The 23964-nt window shown below is 45.1% G+C and overlaps 1 protein-coding gene across 4 annotated transcripts in view; it reads right to left on the reverse strand.

Moving 5' to 3' along the window:
* The window catches only part of NIN (ninein), a 94552-nt gene that overhangs the window by 48365 nt on the left and 22223 nt on the right, over nt 1-23964 (reverse strand). For all 4 annotated transcript variants that reach the window (XM_080938384.1, XM_080938383.1, XM_080938386.1 and 1 more), the window contains exon 5: nt 14365-14534. In XM_080938384.1, coding sequence (XP_080794510.1) covers nt 14365-14534 — 170 coding nt within the window. The remainder of the gene's footprint in view (nt 1-14364; nt 14535-23964) is intronic.

The following is a 23964-nucleotide window of genomic DNA, read 5'->3' on the forward strand; positions in this document are numbered from 1 at the left end:
CTTTGTGTCAGTACCGGCTCTTTTAGGTTAACCAGACCACAAAGCAAGAGGTTGAAACTTCTTGAAATAGACTGGTTTTTGCCAACTTCACCAGCACAAAGTGTTGTCTTTCCATGACACTAGGGATTTGTCTTATCATTCTTAACGTCACTTATTCAACAACAGAACCTATTACAACCCATTAAACCAGCCTAAAAGGAAAATGCAGAGTTCACCAACAAGCAAATGTGCATCCAAATTTATAAATTTGTTCTTCAGTGGGTGTGTGCTGAGTGATCACCTTCATGTTAGATCTTGGGAACACACACAAAAGCATAACACACTTATTTCTTGTCATACAAAGTACATATATGGAAGAAGGGGCAGAAAGAGTGTAAGGACTAGAGGATCAGGGAATTTCCTGTGAGACTGTGTCTTCTAGTAAAGTCAGAAGCTACACACATGAAATTTCACCAACATGACCACTTAAGCAGGAGCTGAACTCAGAGAACACTAATGGACATGCCTCAACCCTACACAAAGAATTACAGGCATCTAGGGAAAGTTGAGAGCGGAGATTGTCTTCTCTAGGGAAGAGCACACAAGAGACTACTCAATACCAAATGCTCAGCCCTGAAAACACACACACAAGTAACACATACATAGATATTCCTAAGTAAACCTCTCAGTCTTTATAATATCTGGGTATATACATTAAGATATGTATGTGCCAATAATTAATGAAAAGAGGGCCACAAATCTGAAAGAGAGCAAGGAGCAGTATAAGGAAGGACTTGGATCAAGAAAGGGGAAGGGAGAAATGTAATTATATTATCATCTCAATAAAGCCCACATGCTAATGAAGACACGGGGACAGACAGAATGGTGACTGAGGACACAACGTCAGACTAGGAAGATGAAGGGTGATGTCCTAACAGCAGCGATGGATAAACTGAGTCCCGAGGGTCATATGAATTGTGAACAGCAAAGAGAACAGGAATCCTTAATAATTACCGAAGCAAGAACGGGTTGGGTGCACCTGTCGATGGGAGCAAATACAGATGCAGTCTGCACTTAGACCAGAAAGCTGAATTCAACACACCGTGCTGGTATAAGTTATACTGACCATAATGGAATTTATTTGACTAGATCCCTAGGCGTGGTCAGTTCTGAGTGAGGCTTCTCCGAGACCAGAGCATGTGCTTTTGTACTGGTAACCCCCCCTCATCAGTAGGCAGGAACAAATTCAGCCCTTGCTCCACTGGCCAATTCCGTATCAATCTTCCTTGGACCAGTTATAACACGTAGCTTTGGTTCTCCTGCAAATGATTTGGTCCTCTCAAGCAAGCTGCCTGTTGCTCCTGTCTCCTATGGAGGGCCTACACCAGTGAAGGGAGTCCTGATGAGAAGACAGGGCCCACTTAAACACACAACTTTAATCCACAGGTGTGGTGGCCCTTGCCTAGAGATAGCACCCAGGAGGCAGAAGGAAGGGGACCAGGAGTTTTGGGTCAGCCTGGACTTTATAATTACCATGGATTGCCTGGACTATTTGAGGACAGTGAGGGGGCAAACAAGAGCAAAGGCAAAGCATGAGACACAGACATAAAACCCAGGTCTTTGTACACAGCCCCAAAATAATACTAAAAGGGAAAGAAGTGTGTGTGTGTGTGTGTGTGTGTGTGTGTGTGTGTGTGTGTGTGTGTGTGTGTGATTTATGAATAAAATTGCCTTATACCAAATAGCCAGCCCACTTGCTGGGCTGGTTGAACAGTACTATTCCAGTTGATTTCTGAGACTCTGACATGAGCACAGCAGGAAGACACAGCAGGAGACAACTGGGCACACTGTGTCCCCAGTCAGGAAGCAATGGATACTTCCTCCCAGCCACGCTGGTGACCTTTTTGCTCAGTCTAGGTCTCTAGTTCATGGGTTGGAACTGCCCACAGTTTACATGGCTCTCCTCACTTTACTTAACCTGATTAGATAATCCCTCACTGGCATGCTGTCCTAGTTAGGGTTTACTGCTGTGAACAGACACCGTGATGAAAGCAACTCTTACAAGGACAACATTTAATTGGGGCTGGCTTACAGGTTCAGAGGTTCAGTTCATTATCGTCAAAGCAGGAACATGGCAGCATCCAGGCAGGCATGGTGCAGGAGGAGCTGAGAGTTCTCCATCTTCATCTGAAGACTGCTAGTGGAAGACTGACTTCCAGGCAGCTAGAATGAGGGTCTTGAAGCCCATGCCAATGGTGGCACACTTCCTCTGACAAGGCCACACCTCCAAACAGTGCCACTCCTTGGGCCAAACATATTTAAACCAGGACACATGCCCAGAGCCTTGCCTCCAAGTGAATCTAAATTCCATCAAGTTGACAATATTATCCATCACATTCATAGAAGCCATCTTCTCCTCCACGAGAGACAGTGTTTACTAAGATTCATGCTCCTTAGTCCATAGGGACCCTTAAGATGTCCAAGTAAAATCCCCAAACAGACTATGCTGAACTAGAGACAGCCGAAGGTCATGTATGGCTGGGACTGACCCACCAGGGCCCAGGTGATTTCTCCGTGTTTCTTTGGGGTTATAATTTCATCATTTAATTGTCCTGCATTTCCAGATAAAGATGGTGCTCTAAGTTTCAAGATGTGTGTGGCCTGGTGAAGCAGAAGCGATTGGCAGTCAATAGACCTCCATTGATTACTCTGTCTGATCAGAATTAAACTATTATATATATGACTTTAAATCCATAGAGGCCCACTGATGAGAGCATCCTGGCTACCAACAGACTGAGTCAAATGCTCACCCTACTTGGGCATCTGAAATTATGCAAATTCATTATAGAGCATCTCAGTACCCTAAAATTTAAATCCACCAAATCCTACCTATAACATATTGAATGGAGTTTATGACCGCAGAACCACTGGTCCAAATGAAACTATTAAAGACAAGTTATTCTTGACTTTTTAAACCATAGACTCTGATGGAATAAGGGGAAAAAAATGTTCCCATTGGGCTCAAACCATAAAGAGCCTCAGCAGGGACAGAACACCTTGGAACAAAACAAAACTTACTTCAAAAAGTCTTCAGCAACAATTCCTAAGGTGGCAGGGTATTCGTGGCTTCTCACATTTGCTCATATACTTCCCCATGCTTGTTAAAACAGTGAGCAAAGCCTTTGAAGCACAAAGATTCTCGCTCTCACATCCTCACATTGTTCTCAGGGTACCACAGCCTTCACTTGTCCATCACTGCCCAAGATCACTCACTTCCTTCTCCATCTCTCACCCTTAACTGATGGTCCAGCAAGAAGCCACTGCACAGATTTGGAGCTAGGTTGCCTGTTACTGAGTCCCCACTTACTGATGGGGTTAACTTGACCTTAGTTTATCTGTAAAATGGGAATAACGTAGTATGAGTTTACTTAGGGAATAGCAAAGTGTTTAGCACCGTGCCAGGCACATACACACTAAGTCTTGTTATTTTTGTACTGCACGTGTGTAAAACACATGGCACTTGTACTTGTGGAATTCTTTTCACTTCTGTATTCAAAAATGAGCCATTCATTTGGAGTACGTCTCTGCCAGTATCTGTACCTTTTTTTAAAAGGGGATTTTTCAAAATTATATGTTCATGTGTATCAGTGTTAAATATAAAGATATTAGGTCTGAAGAAGGTGTCAGATCTCCTGGAGTCAGAGTTCTAGGCCGTGGTGAGCAGCCCGACAGGGATGCTGGGAACTGAGTAGACAGCGGGGGTGGGGGGTGGTTCTCTGTAACAACAGTTCCCTAACCACTGAGCTCCAACAGGGATGCATACCACACAGATGGCAGCTCACCACAGCACCACATTCAATGCCACACAAGGTCACAGGAACTAAAACCGAGGGCTCATAATCTTCTTTGCTGAGCCGTTGTTACTGAATTATCTAAGTATTTAAGTTATAGCTCCCTCCAAGAATATAGTCTGAAGCAGGCCTGTGCTGTGTGACTGGCAGCAATGTTCATATTATTATAATGAAAATGGCTTTATATCAAAATAAAAAATTTACTTCCCCATTCAATAATTTTATTTGCTATCTAAAGGCAATTAAAAGAAGAGAGAGGAGGCGGGGAAGAGGGATGACGGAATAAAAGAAAAACAGAGAGAGACGTGCACAATTATGTATGCTGTGGCGTGTTTACAATAGTAACATATTTAAAACCAATATTAAACGATGGGGCATAAAGCACAATGATACAACACAGTGTAGTCATTAAAAGTCATTTAAAAACCATGTAGGACCACAAAAAATCATTTTAATAAACGTTAAATGAAAGAGCATAACAGAACTGTGATCTGCGCTGTGATTGTCCCTGGGAACAAATATTTATACAGCCAGACAAAGACCGGAAGGAAACGCATAATTAAAAATAAGACACGTTTTAGTTGAGGGTCTATAAGAGAACGTTTGTTCCCTCCACTGTTATAAATGATCTTTTACAGGATGAGTGGACACAGCAGTGTCTCGGAAGTCTCTCCCTTTGGTAAGTTGCCTTCTGCTTCAGACTGTGGTGGGTGCAGGCCTAGAGGGGAGCCAATGTTGCTTAGGCAGGCAAATGCTACTGATACCCCCTGAGCTCAGCAGAGCCTGGGATGAGCAGAGGCCCTCAGTTAAGACCTGCTCTGGGGACCAAACCATCCCAAAGAGCAGTCCCTAAGAGCACAACACTGGGCACGCTCACCACACCGCTGATCATTCTCACAAAATCGGTCACACAAGACTCGCCTTGAGACCAACAATATTCTGTCATAAAGGGGGGAGGGGCTCATAAGACCCCATCCTTCCCTGAGACTTTACTCAGGGAAGTTAATGGTTATTTCAGGTGGGGAAGACATTTTCTTCAGTGGTATAGCCAGCCACTGGTCAGCTGTCCATTCTCCCCTAACTCCTAAAAACAACCTGAATTAAGTAGAAGAGGGGGGTTAGTTGGGAATAGAAAGGGGATTGGTGATGAATATAATAAAAGCAGTGAATATGTGTATGCAAATGTCTGAATGACACCCGTTATTATGTACAATACACACTAGTAGATAATTAAACAGGAACCTAAAACAGCCGTGGCTTTTTGACCCCGGGTCATCACTTAGCAGGAATGGTTTCTTATAACCTCAAAATAATGGGTGGGCAGAGTGAGGGATAACAAGCTGGGCTGAACTCTGGGGTGACAGTCTCCCCAGTGCTCTTCTGTGAATTTTGGTAACTCTCATGGAGGTCATCCTGGGGAAAGCAACAAGCTCAGCCCAACTGCTCCATCTCATTCCAAGATCATCTCTGCTGGGGACTGGAGTTCCTCACCCTAACCTAGCAGGAGTTCTGCCTCTCTATAGTCTAAAGGAAGGGTCTGTCCCTTTAAGAGGAAGAGAGGCACATAAAAGCTGGGTGTTTGTTATTAAATTGCAATTTTAGAGGGGGTGGGATGGGTAAGGGAAGATTCAATTCATTCACACTTCATTTATTTTCATTCTTGCTGCCTGGAGCCAGTGAGTCCAATTAAAAATGGGGGAGGGGCAGTCTAGGAGGTTGGGGATTAGGTCATTCAGCTACTGAAACAGCACCAATAAAAGGATGCATCATTGTGGACCAGGGTCCTTTAATTGCTGATGGTAACCTGGCAGAAGCGAGAGCTGGCTGGTGGCCTCTAGACACAGGCTCATCCAGAGCCCTGGACTGGGTAATCAGGAAGGTCTCTGACAGACAGGCACAGGGAAGCAGAGGCTGGGATGCTGTCAGGATGCTGAATTCACCAGAAACGACTGCTATTGATCCCCATGAACCCAGGGGCCCTCTGAGTGGGTGGGTACGCATGAACACCTCTCGAAGGGGCTGATGTCACATGTGAGCATCTTTCTGTACATCTCGGTCACTCGGGATACGGGAGGCAAAGCCACAGAGAGAATAAAAGGTGAGCAGAGACAGTTCTCTGTTCAGTCCTGCTGCTGCTCAGGAAGTTATTTCCCTACAAAGTGGGAACAAGCACTGCCCCGTGAGTGGAACGTGGAGGTGTGAGTGTGTCTTAGAGACTTCCAACTATGGCTATTGCTTCTTCCAGAATAATGAGTTGGCCAGGAACTCCAAAATTGGACCCCTGAGGTTCACTGCCTTTTGGTGGCATGAGCATCACGGTCAAGTTCCTTAACTTCTGCATGCCTCAGTTTCCTTGTGGTAAGTTATAGCAACTGTGAAGGCATGCTTCATACCAGAAAACACGGGTCAGTACCAAGGACTAAGTGCTCCCTGGGAGGTCCCTGCTCTTAACTAAATAGAGATTAGTTATTCTCTCTGCTACTCGGATGTTCAAGGCAGGGTGAGGGCAGAAAAAGACAGCACAGTCTAATGTCAGCATCAGGGATGACCTGGAAGAGATTAGCAAATGAACTGGCTTGGTTAACTCAGTTCATACTGCATACATCTAACAAAATATTCTCGGATAGAAAACATCTTCGTGACTATATTTAATAAAACTGTTGCCAATTACACCTTAAGAAGACTGAGATGGGGGGCAGGGAAGGACAGGTGTGGTACGTTAACTGTGATGGAGGAATCAACTGGGAGTCAATGTGGAGTGGGGGGTCTCCCCTGGGACCTTCCACTCCACAGAGGCCCCTGGATGGTACATCTGGCAAAGGTGACCCTGTGATTCCTTTTTTAACCGGGCAGACACAGAAGAGGTCAGAGGTTGCTTGGTCCCCAAATGGCTGCTGCAGAAAGTGGCCCTCACCCTCACACTTCAGTTAGACAAAGGATATCCCTGCACTCATCCCAAGGGCCACACATCTTAATGTCACACTGGCCATTGTAGCCAGCTTAATTGCTTTACAGCTGGCTGAGGTACCCTGCACGCATCAGCAACACAGGCTGCCTCAATTCAGGAATGCTTTCTGTGGAGAGACACCTGCTTTAGGGGACTTCAGAGCAGATGGCCAAGGCTCTTGGATCCCAGCTTCTAGCCCCAAAGTAGAGCCAGCATCTGCAGCCTTCGGACTGTGTGGCCTCTGCCTACAATAGGCCAATCACTGCCTCCACAAGCCATCTGCTCTAGCTATGACCTTTGCACCCTACAGAATGTATGGCTAATTAAATGATTATGGGCACACACGATGCTATTCTACCTAGACAGAGGTTGATGAGCTGATCTCTGCAGCCTGGGAGACCGCAGCACATTCATTTTGAAAAGGGAAGGCCTTGCAAGCCCAGAGGACGAGCAACCCAGTTTGCCCAGATTGACAATGCTCCTTTAAAAGGGGAAATGTATTTAGCAAAGCATGGGGTATCTCTGAAGAGAACCAGAAATCTGTTCAGGAAGCATGCATATGACTCAAAGCACAGCACCCGCAGTGTGTTTGGCCAGTCATAAATGTTTAGAAAGCTGCACTCTGAGCTGGATATTGGAAGTGGAATGTGCCTGGGGGGGGGGGGTCTGCTTTTGTTTCTTCGGGGACACACTTCCTGGGACTCTGAGAAGACTAAGGCAGTGGAGAGTCTGACAGCCCCAGCCTCCAGTCTCTCTGTTTTGAGCTCAGGGAGGGGCTACTGGAGTGGAATGCAAATTGGTGCCTTCATCTCTAAAGGCAATTAAATGCTGCAAGTGAGGGCTGGGGATAGTGGGAATAATGTATGGTTTTAAAATGCAGCCATAATTGCAGGAGTCCTAGCACACTGCCAGAAAGCCTTCAAGTGCTGCCCATGAGGAGATATGCTCAGTGTAAGCCTCTTCCCTCAGTAAGGCTGGGCACTGCTGATTCTAAAGTCCTGAAGGGGAAAGTCTCCCCACCCCTTCTGGAGGCATTTTAGATTAAACGGAAATACAGACAAACACTACCTCCAAGACAGGGTCTCATTAAGTAGAACGGGCAGTTTTTATATTTCTGGTCACTTCAGTTGTGGAATGGGTAGTAAGCAACTTGTCTACAGAAGATTCTTAACAGTGTGGTTGGAGAGGGTTACAATCATCAGGATATGGTCATCTTTAGCTCAATTCTGATTGGCTGTGCGGCTTAAGTTTCCAGTGAAAAGTGAGTATCAGAAATTACTCATCTGGAAGCTGTGAAGTAGAGATAAGAGTCTTTTAATGATTTATCTATTTTTATTTCCTCTGAATTGGTGTCTTAGTTGAATGTGTGTCTGTGTGAGGGTGTCAGATCCCCTAGAACTAGAGTTACAGACAGTTGTGAGCTGCCATGTAGGTGCCAGGAATTGAATGCAGGCCATCTGAAAGAGTAGCCAGTGTTCATAACCACTGAGCTATCTCTCCAGCCCCTAGAGATGGGCTTTAAAGGACAACATCTTGGTGTAATTCAGGGAGACTACGAAGATCTGCAAGCCTTGTAAGAACAAGAGTCATCTTGTGAGCTTGAAGAGGACTCCAAGGTTTTAGGTCACACTCAAGGGATCCGTGATCCATACTGGATTAGCCATGTCATCTAGTGAGACACAAGAAGGGAAGACTGGAATACCGTTAACAAAAGCATCTGTCCTGATGATGTCATCCCTGAGCGAGGGGAAAGATGAACAAAGGATACAAAGGGAATAACGAAAAAATGACATGTGTGTTTCAACATAAAAGGTCCGAGTAGAGCGTCTCTCAGTTAAAAATGTGCGTGCAATTAACATTAACTCACACAATAGAAAAATTCACTGTTTCAACACCCAGTTATGCATATGTGGAAATATCATAAGGGAAAAAGTGAATCTCAGCATTTCAAAGCAGTTTGGATTGATGTGGGCAGTGAGGTCAGGAATTTTGTTTTGTTTTTCAGGAGGGCAGGGCTAACCAAGTACCACTCTGGCCTCTCACCTGCACGGACCCAACATAAAGCCTGGACTCCACTGAGCATCCTTGGGCCAATGTGCCCGTCAGATTTAACTTTTCTCTCGGGTTCTCACTGAACTACAGCGTGTGAGCCAACGGTTTTGACTTACATTATTATTGTCTACAGCCGAAGAAATAATTGTTGCAATCCCCCTGCTCTGGATAAGAATCTCACGGACCCAATTTATTCCCCATAGAGGGAAACAGTTAACAAGCTGTGCCCTGTTCTTCAACTAGGCCAGAAAGCAAAGTGGCCCTGCCCCAATTGTATTAATTACACAATCTTTTCTACCAAGCCTGAAGAACAGAGAATAGAGTTAAAATGTATGGTTTTTTTTTCTTTCCCCCTGTTAGCTACCTGTGAGGAAACATGGCCTGAGGCCCAAGGTTCTTTCAATAGCCATTCATCAAAGAGGATAAAAATGGACTCTTAAAATGCTTAAGTCTCACCTCTGTTTTTTATTGAAGTAAAGAATAAACAGTGTCAACCACAACCCCCTCGTTAGTCACACATTAGGCTGGGACCAAGAATGTGCCCTTTGTTGGCTGTGATTCACTCAAGAGTAGAATGTCCTCCTGAACTGACTTGGGTGAAAATGATCCCATAAAAAAGAAAAATCGCCATCCCTTTCGACCTCCGCTGAGAGGAGAGGTCAGACTCCCAAGGGACCCACATGCCAGATAAACACATTAAATCAGGGGCCAGGCACATCTCTGCTGCTGGTGAGCTCTACCTGGCCTGCGAATTAGCACTCTGTATGCCCTGCCGTCCAGATGAGGGACTCACGCAGCATCACGGAATTCACAGAGCCTCTCCCTGCAGAATGGCTCTGTTGCCTTGTTAACTATACACTTGGCAGGGGAGACATGCATAACAGCTAGGTTAGAGATTTTTCTCTTTCAGGGGGAAAGAGTCAAATTGCCTGATAAAAAGCTCAAGGGAGGAGAAGGGCTAGAGATGATGAAAATGTTTACAGTTTTTTTGGGGCCTTGAACACAGGCAAACAGAAACAAAAGCCAAGCATGACCAAAGTCATGGCAAAGTTTCATTTATTTCATCATTTATTTCACGTGTATTGGTGTTTTGCCTGTGTGGATGTCTATGCAAGAGTGATCACAGACAGTTGTGAGCCACCATGAGGATGCTGGGAATTGAACCTGGATCCTCTGGAAGAGCAGCCAGTTCTTTTAACTGCCGAGCCACCTCTCCAGGCCCAATATAGTTTATTTTCATACGCTCTGTCCAAGGGGAAGCAGAGTAGCTATGACCTGTGACTATGCTGGTCTCACCCACAGCTCATGACATAAGCACACCACAAACAGTGACCATGTGAACTTCCAAACTGCTGGTGCCTAATAAAGCCTGAAGTGTCACCAGGGCCTGATATTAAATATAAATCTAGATGCTTCAAAACAATCTTTACAATAGCCTTGCTCACACTTGTCTACATTTGTGGACATTCCCATGAATGGGAGCAAGAAGGTGAAGTTACAGGTAAAGTGCAGAGAATTACCGTCGAGAATGATCAGTAGTTTAGATGGTGCGTATGGGAGAAGGACTTTGTATAAAAAAAGAAAAAAAAGACACTGAACCATGTCACCCCAGAGCCTGGAAATGACAGCTATGCAGAAGTGGGAGGGCAGCAACCTCCCCTCTGATTGGATAACCCCAGAGGGGAGAGATGAATTCTTACTTTACCTTTTCAGGTACAGTTTGCTCATTTGTCCTGAGGGTAAGTTCCTAATGGGGACAGCTTGGATAGATGAATGGGACACTGCTCCATCCTGCTGGTAACCCACACCTCCACAGGACCTCAAATCATGATTTGACTCAACCTGGAGCTAAAATTAGTTACTCATTAGGGAACACAGCCAGACCACCCTCTGTTCAACTGCTGATAACGAGTTCTGATGTTTTGGTCTCCAGCGAGAAACTCTGAAGCCACTTTGGGGAAGGAAAAAAACAAAATCAAACCTGTTGAAACAGGAGAAATAGCAGATCTATAAAACTGGCTAAGTATCTCTATCTTGCAAACCTAAGAAGTCTGTCTCCGGCTCCCCATTCCTTCTCCTTTGATATTGCCAGGAAGGCCTGTGATGGTGTATGATCCTAGAGAATAGATTCTCAACACCTCCAAAGACATGAAATAGCAAATTCTCAAGTGACAAGAAAGGAGACAGAAATAAATGCAGCAGCAGAGTACAGAACCCCTGACAGATTTAAGATTTGGACTCCCTAGTCAGGCAGTTCCTCTAAGTAAGAAGAACCTTTACCTCCTCACTCACTCAGAGACACAGCTTCTGTAGAAAGGAGGAAGCCTCTTGGACAAGCAGCTGAGGCAGAAACTGACAGTAAACAGAGACACTATGTGGACAAGTGACTGACATGCTCATAAAACCACAACACAGGACCTTCGGCCCAGGTGAGGCTGCCAGTGAGAGTAAGACCTTGGGCAGGGTCGCAGCTGCACAGAAACATCCAGAACTTGAAGAGAGAACCTGCTTTGAGAAATGGCAGGATTGGGTGCTGAGTGGAAGATCACGTTTAGCATGGCCAAACTTTGGGTTCAGCTACAGTACTAAAAACCCAGAATGGCAACACCGACTCAGCTTAGTGTTTTGGGCAGGGCAAGGGAATATCATCTGGTACCCCTGTGGGTGCTTTGTTGTGGGATGCAGCACAGACTGTGATAGTGAGGAGAGTCTCTGCTGAGGGCAAACACCCAGAAAAAGGACCCTGCCCAGGCCTCTGCCTGCAGCTCTTTTAGAGGATGGTGAACAGGGCAGATTCTGACTGGAGTGTTCATAGGTCCTCCCTGAGGTTTCCGGCACATCGGCAGGAAGTTATAGCGCACTGAGGATGAAGTAATCTTTCCACAACATCCTTTACCATCAGCAAGGTTTCTCCTGCTTCAGGCTTCAACTCACGTTTACTTATACATAAAACCAAAGGCTCACTTCAAAGGTCGATCTAAAAAATCATAACCTCCGTAGAGTAAATACCCAGCAAGTTGGTAACTGAGCTAACAAAGGGGCAGGAAATACATTGCCAGTAAGGGCTGACTCTGCTCAGAAGCTCTCATGTATCCCTAGAGTGTAAGTAGAAACTACTGTGTCAAAAATAAACAATTATTGGGTTTCTTGGCACCACGTAATAATATCTTGAGACCAGCTCAAGAGATAAGACACTAGACTTAAAAAGGGTCTCTGAATAATTAAGCTTACCTCCTAAAGCGTCCAGACTCTTTTTCAAGATGTATATCCCAATTAAATTTCATATCACCCAGACTCAGGAAGAAACAGATTTTACATAGTAACAGGACACCCTCTCCAACAGCAAGGAAAAACTCAGTACTATGAATATTCAACTACATAACGTATGCAGATCCTTGCCCTCTTAAAACTGTCTATGTAATGTGTTTTTGCATGTAAGTATGTGTGTTTTCCTAGGCAAAGGTCCCTGTCTGAGTTTCGAAGGACCAAGAAAGGAAGGAACCACTGAACTGAGCATCTGGGATGGCCAGCATCCCTGCCCTAGGAGGCCCCCAGGCTGTGCTTTCCTTCTCCAAATTTCCTGCCACACGTCACCCACATTATTCTTACTCCATCTTGTAAGCTCTGTCTCTTCTGCTTTTCCTTTCCTTATATTTCGGCCCCTGAACCATCATTTCTTGGCAACAGTATCATTTGATTTTTCTTTTCTTTTTTTGAGAGTCAAAGGTATTTTGTGCGATCATGCCTGTGTGTGTTCCCCCTTTATTTTTCAGTATTTATTTCTATGGAGAATCTCTTCTCCACACCTAGGTTTGTCCTTGCTTCCTTTAGGTTTGTAGGTATTCAGGATGTTGAGGATAGATGTTTGATAGCTGAGGACATTCTTGGGAGCAAGTGTCCTATAAATTTTAGTAACAGGGATGCTAAACAACCATAAATACATACGCTTACGTGGACACAAGCACAAACACCCAGTTGGGCTGCAGTCTGCAGATACATGCACCGCCCCCACACACACAATCAGCCTGCAGTCTACAGATACATGTATGCACGCACGCACACACACACACACACACACACAATCAGCCTGCAGTCTGCAGACCCGTCCAGAAAGCGGAGGTGCTTTGTCTCTCTTCCAACTCATATTCGTGCCTGGAATATTTACAGCTCCAATCTGAGCTGAAATTTGCAAGAAATATTTAGAGTTTGCTCAGCAAGGCATTCTTGATCATGTTCTATAAATGGTATGTTGGCAAATGAGCCAGAAAGAAAGACTAAAGGAAATGTTACCGTTCCTTCTTTATGGAAGATTACAGTGCTGTGCAGAATGAAAACAGGGCACCAGGGAAGATGGGGAGCCAGTATGTGAGCTGCCCCTGGGTGTGACAGGCCCAGGTAAGAATGCTGAGAACTGCCACAGCCTGGAAAAGCACCCCCAGCTCATTCTTTGAAGTAAGAACCATGTGTTTGAGCAGGTTTATCCCAAAAGATTAAAGTACCACTGATTTTAAAATATCAGAGCTCAGAGCAGGGGAGAGAGTTCTGCAGTTAAGTGCACTGGATGCTTTGCAGAGGACCCAGGTTCAAGTCCCAGGCACCTCCATGGCAGCTCACAACCATCCATTTATCCAGTTCTAGAGGATACCATCTTCTGACCTCCCAAGGCAATAGGCATGTATATACATGGTGCACATATATAAAAGCAGGCAAAACATTCAAACACATAAAATATATCTTTAAAAAAAAACTGAAAAAATTTGAAACCCTGAGACTTCCATTCTTCTGTCATGGAAGTTGCTTCATGGTCTGAGGTTGGAGACGGTGAAAGATTTAAATTTAAACTTGGGGTGTTTTAAAATTTGCATACATGTATGTATGTTTGTGTGGGTAGTGTGTGTGCATATGTGTGCATGGATGCTTGAACCAGTGCCTGTGCTGAGACCAGAGAAGAATGCTGTGTGCTCTATCTTAGCATTCTCTGTCTTATTTTCTTAAGACAGGAATTAGGCTCACCACAGGAAGCCGAGCAATCTTGTCTCCAATCCTCCATCTTCCTTACTCCTCTACCACCGTACCATGGACGGCGTCCCTGCCTCTATCCCTACCCCGTGCCCAGAGGCACGCGTCAACCACACCCAGCTTTTTACACAGGTTCTAGGAATTTGAACTCAGGTCTTCAAGCTTATGCAGAAAGTGTTCTTACCTGCTGAGCCCCTGGTTAACTTCTTAAATCATAAAAAAAATTAAATTAAAATAAAAAGTACCATAGCATGAAAAGATACAATTCCTAGAGACAATATTAAAAAATGGCTGAAATCTAGGTATATAAATATAAACAAGGCAGAGACTTTCTGGAAACTGAGATAAAATTGGAAGGTTAGCATCTATGTACAAGAGGCAGGAGAGGGAAGACTAGCAAGGCACCATGTCTGAGTGGAGCTGTAGCACTGTGAGTGCCTAACTTCTGTTTCATGCTGCCGAGGGCTCGTGCCCACGATCGGTGACTGGGCCTGGGACTGTGACTGAGCTCCTTACCTCACTGCAGTCATCAGCTGGGATGTGTGATGGCCTTGCTTCTTCCTCTAGGGGCTCAATCACTGTCACCTCTGCAAACTCTTCCCCAGACTCTTGAAACTCAGGCAGTGATCTTCGTCCATAACGCTTCCCACCTTTAACATATTTGGGCTGAGCTTCTGGTGAGCAGTCTAGACAAGAAGACAAGAGTAGAGGCTATATTACATGAGAAGTAGCCCCAAGACACGTGGGGTACAGCCTCTTGTATGATCCCCCCAAATTAACCAGCCCTGTGGGTCAGCTGTGGTGGCCATGGGCACATGTGAGTCCCTGGGTCAGATGCAGAGCAGTTTCTACTTCCGAGCGTCCAAAGTGACTGCATTTACATCTATGTATCTGTAAGTTGGAGAAACCATGATGGCGGAAAGGAAATTGATTCAACAGTAAGAAGATCAGGAGGGCTGGGGACGTAGCTCCAATTAGACATGGTGATCATGCCTGTGACCCTGAACTCAGGAACTCGGTGTCATTCTCGGTTACACAGTGAGGACAGGGCCAGCTGAGGCTAGGGAACTCACTATCAAAAAGGGGGTACAGCAGTTGATTCTGGTTATCTGTTTAGTAAGCTGATGGCTTGGGGGGGGTGCAAAAGAAGTCCTATACAGTTCTGGAGAGACTGGGGGAACACACCAGTCTGAGCACGTTTCAGAACCCAGAACTCACAGGGAAACACCCTCCCTTGCCTCAGGGATCCACTTTCTGAGGTACCAGATAAGTGGAGCAACACAAGGGTGAAACTGACACCGAGAATCCTAGTCAATTAAGGACAGCTCCTCGCTTCTGCGAAAGCTGGCTTCAAGACTGCATTTATAAAAATGATAAAGCTGTGGGATAAAATGGTAAGTGGAAAGCCACATAAGAAATGTGATATACAGCGCTTCTCCAGCTTTCCACATGTAAACAAAAAGGACGTGCCCGGGGTAGAGTCACCTCCAACTCTGAAGAACTCTGACATTCTGGAGTGAATCCGAAATGACCAATCTCACCCACACTGCCACCAACCCACCCACCAAGCGCCATGTCTACAACCGTCACCTCTACTGCTGCCACACCATCGCCTGCCAATGCCGCCTCCACCAGCAGGCTACTCCCTCCTCTGAATGCTTTGAAGCAATAAAGATAAATACTCCACTCCAGTGCCAGCTTAAGCTTTGTACACACTTTGCGTAGCCCCAGGGCAAATCAAAATAGATACGATGGTTTGTTCTCTGTTGCCTTATTGTCTGTCTGTATGGACCCCCTGACTCTCTGGAGGACACACTCTCTGGGTCCTGTTCAAACACAGTAGTCTGAGTACATTTCAGAACTCAGATACAAGTGTTTTAATTGAGATAAATAAATATATCATAGGGCAAGCCTGAAGGAACAAAACCCCTATATCCTCAGTGGAAGAACGGTTGGGTTGGATGACTTCAGCATCCCTGGGGGACAGATGACCCTGTTCCCCATACCACCTCCTTGGGCATAAACTCAGATAGCTGCAGCATCCTGAAATGCTCAGGAAAGCTAGGAGTGAAGTATTTATCACAGTGATGCAGTTCCCAGTGATTAATATTCAGCTCTTTGCACGTCCCAGCCCAGTCAGTGTATTAGACTGAGCGGTTCTCTTACAGGAATTGTTTAAGCACACAAAACTTATACTGAGAGTGGCATGCACACTTGAAGGTACCTTTCTTCAGAAGTGAGTGTGTCAGTCTGTGGGTACCCAGGAGCGGTACAGACACCCGAGCTACTTGCTGGCAGCTGACACCCACAGATGCTGGTCAGACAAGAGGCAATGCAGAAGCATCCTTAATTTATTAGATGTTCTTAGATTTTAGTGCCAGACAACAGGATACATCATTAGTAACTAGAAAGGCTTAGAAAGATTAAAAGGAAAACACAAACCCAGTACTTTCCAAGTATGAGAACAGGGTTTGTCTGAGGATATAACAGACAAAGGAGTTCTTACTGTGCTCTGCACTGCTTCCAAAAGGAAAAAATGTATAAAAAAAAAAAAAAAAAATAGAAGCAATGGTTTCTACAGACTCTCCTGGGGATGGGAGGCTAAGCTTATCTGTGGCAGATATGTGTTGTTAATTCTCGTCACAGAGGAGGGCGTGTTGGTAGGATCTAAAAAGCTCTTCTTCTATACAAAAGATTTGGAGGTTACTTTTTTTGTTTGTTTCAAGAACTTTGAAACCTCTTAAATTACATTTTAATAACAAATTTTAAGCAAATTTTAAATTAATATTTTCTATATTACATATATGTATATACACCACCCACACATATATTTCACACACATATATAATCAGCTTGTGTGTGTGTGTTTCCGAGTCCTACAAAAATCTTACTAGAATAAAGATATTAAAATATACTTAAAAAAAGATGGATTATTAAGGCTTCCTTTTCAGAGTTTCTAGAGCCATCCATGTGAGAAATAAAAATTAGGCCCGCCATAGCAGTTAGAAATGGCTACCTCTTAGACTCATGTACTCACACCTCCCTGTTCTGAGAACATCAAGAACATTAGCATCAGTGAGATCATATGAAGGAAGCAGAGACCCCAAGAGTGAGAAGGTCCAGAGAGAACATTCATGGTCAACAGCTGTTGCTATAGCAAGTATCTGCAGAGTGTGACTCTCCCTAGCCATCTCCACAGAGCTTCCCTGGAGCAGAAGCAGTCCAAACAGAAGTCCACTGTGGCAACTGAAGATACTCTCACTCAAGTTGAAGAATGCAGTGTCTAACCTGACCATGTCTAATGGGGAAAAAAAACTCCACCTGGAGCAAAGGGAATTTCCTTTAGGAGTGTTCTCAGAAGCAACAGCTTCTTTGAGTTTCATTCAGGAACAATCTCACTGATGTTAGATAATATGGGGTTCTTTGGTTCATGGGGAAGTGAAACTGTTTCCATCGTGGGGCTTCCTTCAGCAAAGGCCAGAGCTCCAAGGAGACAAGGCACGAAATGCGGCATGAAGGACTGTCCTGTCTCTGGCAGCGTGCTCCGTCAAAGGATATTCACCAGTCATTTTCTCTTCTTGCCCATTTTTACTAGTTGGTATCAAGCATAAAAATAAAACAGGGGGAGGGATAAGTAGGAAATGACACAGTTGGCAAAAAGCTGCCCAAGCATGGGGCCTGAGTTTGGATGGTCAACATCAAAGCTACACCTCTAATCCCAGCTCTAGGTGGAATCCCACTGCTTTGCTTGTCTTCTCAGAGACATGCCCTCTAAAGGAGCTCCTCAGGTTCAGTGAGAGACTCTGTCTCCAAAGACACTTAGGTGGGACCCGTGATGACAACCTCTAGCTTCCAGACACATGTGCACACACCCGGGGACAGACCGTCACTCAATAATTAATAATGATCAAAGAAGATAATTAAATAAAAATAGGTGTCAGATAAAAAGCAGGCAAGGCTGCTCTCTGTGAGGGGTCTCTTCCAGCCTGGGAAAAAGCTTAGGTGCAGAACATGGCTTCGAGGCAGTCCTACCCGGCCTAATTTAGATATGTTTGATGGCGTAAACCGAACACATGGTTAGAAAGAGCTGAAAAGAAACCTGGATTCAATTCTCTCAAGACGCTAGATCAAGTGAGGAAACTCACCGGCTCTACAAAGCAGGTAGGGGGAAAAAGATGTAAGTAGGGAATTCCAAAGGTAAAAAAGAAAAGAAACCCATTTCTTTCTTTTCCTCTTCGGAAGCCAAAGCACAGATGCTCCTTTATTCTACAGTACGTCTTTCCCAGGAGGAGACACTTCAGAGTGTGACAGGTGCGTGTATGGAGTGAGCAAAAGACTCCGGACTTACAGAAAGATTAAAGTGGAAATGCAGTACCTCAGACAATGGCAGCCTGCGTGGATAAGCCAATGGCAGGCAGAGGAACAAGACAAGCACCTTGACTCTATCCTCAGCTCCTGTCAGCCGCAGGGTGCACAAGGAAGCACCCTGTGTCTGCCTTACTTTCTGCTCCCTCCTAAGACTGACCACAACCTCCTGTGTGCTGCCAGAGCCCTTGATGTCTCAAATTGCAAGGCTGGTCAAAAGCAGAGGGCACAGAGTCCCTGCAGGGGGCCTGGATGGTTACCCAAGTCTAACGACTTCATCATGCAAACCTCTGCACAAACGCAAGCTCAGGACCTAAGAGACACCAAAGCACACAACAGAGAACCTAAGCAGGCTTTCAGGGCTGCCATCAGAGCACCCCTTCAACGCCTACTCACAGGACATCAGACTTATGTCCATTGAGGGATATGAGGAACCTTTTTAAAATAATTTTTAAATCAGACTTTTCAGAATAGCCTTAGACGATTTCCAAGGGTGAAGAAGCAAGCCAAGCTATTATGGTTTCAACATTATTTTTTCTGGTCTAGTCCTGAAGACCCTTCCCATCTCCCCTTCTGACTCTTTAGTGAGCCAAGGACATCATCACAAGAGACACCGGGAACACTGGCACCTTGGTCAATTTATGACTATGCCTCTCCTGTGGTGTTTCTACCCCCAGGCACTCAGGGGTCTTTATCAAGCCCTCTCTGTGTACATCAACAGGATCACAGAGTCCTCACACCCATTTTCAAAGACTCCGGAAGGGGAGAGGTGCCAGTTGAGGCCCTTCAAAGCGCATTTTTGTTCAGCTTGGAGGGTTCCTGAACTCAACTCAAAAATAAGAAATGATTTTTTAAAAAGGATGAACTGTGTGCAAATCTCAAGACAAACAACCCCACAAGGCTTTCTTGGGAAGGCTGTCACGCAGCATAGGAGGACATGTGGCCCTGTTGTATAGTCACTTACTGCATGGTCAGACCTATAGCACACCACACCAACTCTGCCCCACCACAGGGTTAGAAGGCTTTGGGAAGTGCAGAACCACAACTAAGTCTAAATGTGAACAAAGCAAACAGCAGAATCTAAGAGCAACCAAGCTAGAATGATAGACAGGCAGACAGACCGACAGACAGACAGACAGATGTGGGGGTGACAATGCCCTCAGCTGACTGGGCCACTTCCATAGTCTTTCTCAGATTTAGAGCAGTCAAGGATCAGTACCAGTAACAGTGACAGCATCCCAGCCTTTGGAGGGCTGATAATTGGCTGACCTGTGAGGATGCTCATTTGCCATCACTCAGTGGGTCCCAGCCCCCTGACTGAACCTTCCCTGCTACAGAAGGCTAAGCTCAAAGCATTGCCACTAGGAACTTCATGGTGCCTTTTCTCCTTTGCTGTTGCGTAACTCATACCATCTGCAGTTTCTAATGTAATAATGGCCACAGTCACATTTTTTTTTCTAAAGCCACCTTTGCACGTTACTTTCCTATCCATTTTCAACTGTAATACTTCCTGGGGTATCTGGACTTTATGGAAAAAACACAGGCCAAATGGGATCTGGAGCAAGATACTACACCAGGGTCTTGGGGGTTAGGAGTCCTTTAACCTCATGAAGGCCTCCTTTCCTCCTGAACAAAGCCATGGAGCCAGGTCTTGGTCATGTCTCGGAGCTTCATCCTGTACTCTAGCCCACCCCCAGGCTGCTGTGCAGTTGATGGCAGCCCCAAGCCAGCGGAGTTAGAAGATGTGCCCAGCCGTGGGCACCCGGAGGAGCAGAGACAGGAAGAGTGTCCCAACCTTCAAATCACAGTGTATTTCCTCAGTCTTGTTTCTTCTAACATGTCAGACTCATGGCAAATGTAAAGAAACCAGAGCCGCCCCGATCTTAATCCTGCCATAATTGTCTCTCCCCGGCTCGTTGCTTTTACCTCCATGGATAGGCTGCTGTGACAGAGATGAACAAACTCTCTTAAGACTCCTGTACCGTTTGTGTCCCCTGTGTTGGAGCCTTCTTACACACTCACTGCAGCTGAAGTAACATATACTAGCCACGCACATGACTTCATTATTGAGATTCTCAGCACCCCATTTACTAATTTTAAGTAGCCTGAGTATTTGTAGGACAGCGCTTGGATTTTGAAAAGATTGCCTTTTATTTTTAGTAAAAACTTCCCAACAATAAGCAACCCTCTATGACATTTTAATAACTGCTTAGCCTCTAATTACACACATAAGCCACAATTTGCCTACTGCTACACTGCCAACTTTTTTACTCCACACACACGATCCAAAGTGAGCATCCTTCTATACACATGATCATTTATTTACGCTACATAAAATCTGAGAGAGGCACGCACTGACTGGCCAAGAGCATCATTACAGCTCATGGCAAAGGTTCTAACATTTTACCTGACCACCAGCAGGCACGAGTGTTTCCAATTTCATGACTTGCAAATACCTTCTTTTTTAAATTTAAGTCAGGATCTCACTTATAGACCAGGCTGACCTTGAACTTGTGATTCTGATCCCCTACATGCTGAGATTACAGATATGTACCACCATATGCAGATATAACAATGCTCTAAGACCCACTTGTTTGGTTGATTTCGGTGGTGGTGATGGTGATTTGGAGAAAACTTCCAGTCTTTTGCAATCCTCATGCTACTAACATCAGAAGAAAAGTGCTTATATTTTTATCTTACCCAAAGCAAAGACACATACAAGCCTCTTAAGCTATATGTGTAGCAATTTACCAAGTACAGACAGCAGCCAGACTCAGAGCTTGGCTCAGTACCTCTGCATGGAGTTGCAAACATGTCCATCTTTGATGCAAATCAGCATCTAGCCCAGTGCCCAAGGAACTTACTCCATCAACTCATGCTTGCTAAGTGAATGAAAGGGGCATGCTTTTTTACATTCATGGCTTTTTTTTTTTTTGAAAAATATAAGGAAAACAACTACAATTAAATGGGTTGGAATGGCCCTCGGAATTGAAGTTGTGTAACAGACGCCACCACCTGCCAGAACAATGCCTCTTCCTGTTTTCCCAGCTCAGCTGGCTTTTCCAAACAGCTCTCTCCCAATCACACGTCAGCAAAGGAAAGGCATTTTAGTGGGCTTCTTGCATTATGCTAACATTTACTCTACCACAGAAACCCAGTGCAAGGTGCATCGAAGGAAAGCCAACATCTCTAGAGACCGGAGTCAGGAGCATGGACACAAAGCGTTACAGCATCTCCACTATGAAACCACAGTAATCCAGTGCCATTACAAATTGAATAAATAATGAGTTGTTGCCCCTCTCTGATCCCTGAAACAACTTAAAAATTAAATAGCGCATGCAACTATAGGGGAGTTGGACCCCTGTCACAGTTACATAGTTACATAAGACATCCTACCATCCCCGTCTACTGTCCTGTCCTTATCTAAATTTCACTGTGTCTTCATTGTTACTGCTTTTTATAGGAAAAACTCTTACAGTCTCAGAATTTCAAGTCAGTGTTATAAAGAAGCTAAAAGTAGTGCAAGAGAAGGTATAAAAGGCAGAGCCCAAAAGTTTGATGTGAAAATAACGACTTAATTCTGTATCCTCTCAAGTCCCCTTAGAGCTTTGCTTGGTATTATTTATGTACAACTGCCTTTTGCTGGCAGATGAAGAAAGCATGGGATACAGTGAGCATCTGCCCTTCAGAGAGCTTCATAGTTAGGCCAGGTAACAGAGTGATGGTAGGTACACTCTTCCAGAAAGAGAAAGCTACTGTTTGGGGCTTTTTCTATAGATTTAAATAATGCTATTGGGGCATTAGTAGACAACGTAAGCTGAAAGGGGTCCAACCATTTTTAGATGTCAGCTAGTCAAAAACCATAAAGGAGAGATGTCTGAGGTCACACCACTAAAGAGGTGGAGCCAGTGGCTTTTGGCTCTAGGCTCTCCCCATCATAACAGGGAGATTTTTCAAGGCTGTTGCTTGGTCAGGTGCTATAATGGTTGGGTTGTTCATTTGAGTGGATTAGGAAGTGTCTGTAACCGATGAAGCACGTCTGTGTGCCTATGGGAGGATTTCTGGAGAAGACACACATGTGAAGAGGGCGGTAGGGAGTAGACTCACCCTCAGTGTGGGCTGTACCTTCCAAGGGTGGCCAGGATTAAAACATCCAATGGAAGAGCTGAGACCGCATGTGACACCGGCTTGCTTTCTTTGTGAATGACTGGGCCTATGGCTGCCGCTGCTCTCCTCCAGACATCAGACCCCAGTATGTTTGGTCTTTCAAGGGGCACCTAGTACCAACGACTCGATGAATGGGCACTTGTGAGTTTTCAGTGCTAACTGGGGTCTGCTGGGATCTCTGGTTCTTGCCTTTCTAACATACAGACAGCCATTGTCGGGTTGTCCAGGTACCATCATGTAAGCCCATCTAGAGAATTCCATTTTATAAGCAGTATATATACATGCACATACATACACACAGTCCTTTGGTCGTGCCCCTTGAGAGCACCTGTCTAGTACAGACATAGGAGTTTTGTCTTATAGAAACCTCACTGTTACTACTTCATGACCCTCTGAATTTCTCACACTATATCCTATAGCCCTGGCTTTTTGGTTACCTTCCTGGTTTTATCTTTTCTCTTAGCATCCACTAGGATTTCAAAAGGCATGACGAACACACCACAATATAAGCCCATGTGGTAAGAAAGGAATTAAGTTCTGAGCATCCCAATGATGCAAGGACATAGACAGCTCTGTCACCTACTGTCAGGCGTGGCCTGCTGCAGTTCACTCCCTCTTGTCACCTAGAATACCTTGGCAGACTCTGAGACAGGCTGCACAAACTGAGGGCCAGGTATCCGTCTGAAGGAGGGCCAGCCCATCCATCTGAAGGTTAAACTTCTTTAAACTAGGGGCTGGAGAGATAGCTCAGCAGTTAAGAGCACTTACTGTTCCTTCAGAGGACTAGATTTGGTTGCCAGCAGCCTGTAACTCTAATCCTAGGGGATCAAATGCCTTCTGCTGGCCTCTTTGGACACTGGCACGTATACATAATATAAGCTAAAAATAAATAAAAATTTAAGAACACTTAAAACTAGGTTCTATACATATGCTGGTGACACAGTACCAATGTCCTCTCCTGCAATTTGTTCCTGGGTCTGCCCTGGCCCTGCTTTATGCCTTCACTTAGCCTTTTATAAAACTACAGAGCTCCCCCCAGTCCTAACTGCTGCAGCCTATCAATTAAGGATGGTTATTATCATGAAGCTTTGGAGAGGTAGGGTTGAACTCACTGTGCTACACTGCGCTTGGGTCCCTTCTGTCTCTGAACACACATCAGTCAGTCTGAGTGGGTAGAAGAATCAGACTTACAGTGAGTAGGTGCATGGCTTGGTGGGAAAAATGGCTTGATAGCCAGGAACAACTGGAGGGACCAGGGAGACAGAGGCCGACAAGAGACAGAGCAGGAAGGGTGGAAGTCACGGGCCATGATGCCTGCTTCCTAGTAGATAAAATACTCAAGGCCCTGCTTCCATTCTGGATTTGTATCCTGTTAAGACAAGGGTTACAGCACCATTGAAACGCTGGCTGAAATGCTGTCCTGTCCACGGGGATCTTGCTGCTGCATTATACTGGTTTGGGGACAGTTCTGGGACAGGATGGAATGATAATGCCTTCTGTGTAGTCCTGGAAGAGTGGTCCAAATGGCAGTCTCTGCCTGCACAGTAGTATGGACCACATGAAGTAATGAAACCACCATCTGCG

The sequence above is a fragment of the Micromys minutus genome (assembly GCF_963924665.1).
Source record: "Micromys minutus genome assembly, chromosome: 1".
NCBI classification, from domain to species: Eukaryota; Metazoa; Chordata; class Mammalia; order Rodentia; family Muridae; genus Micromys; species Micromys minutus.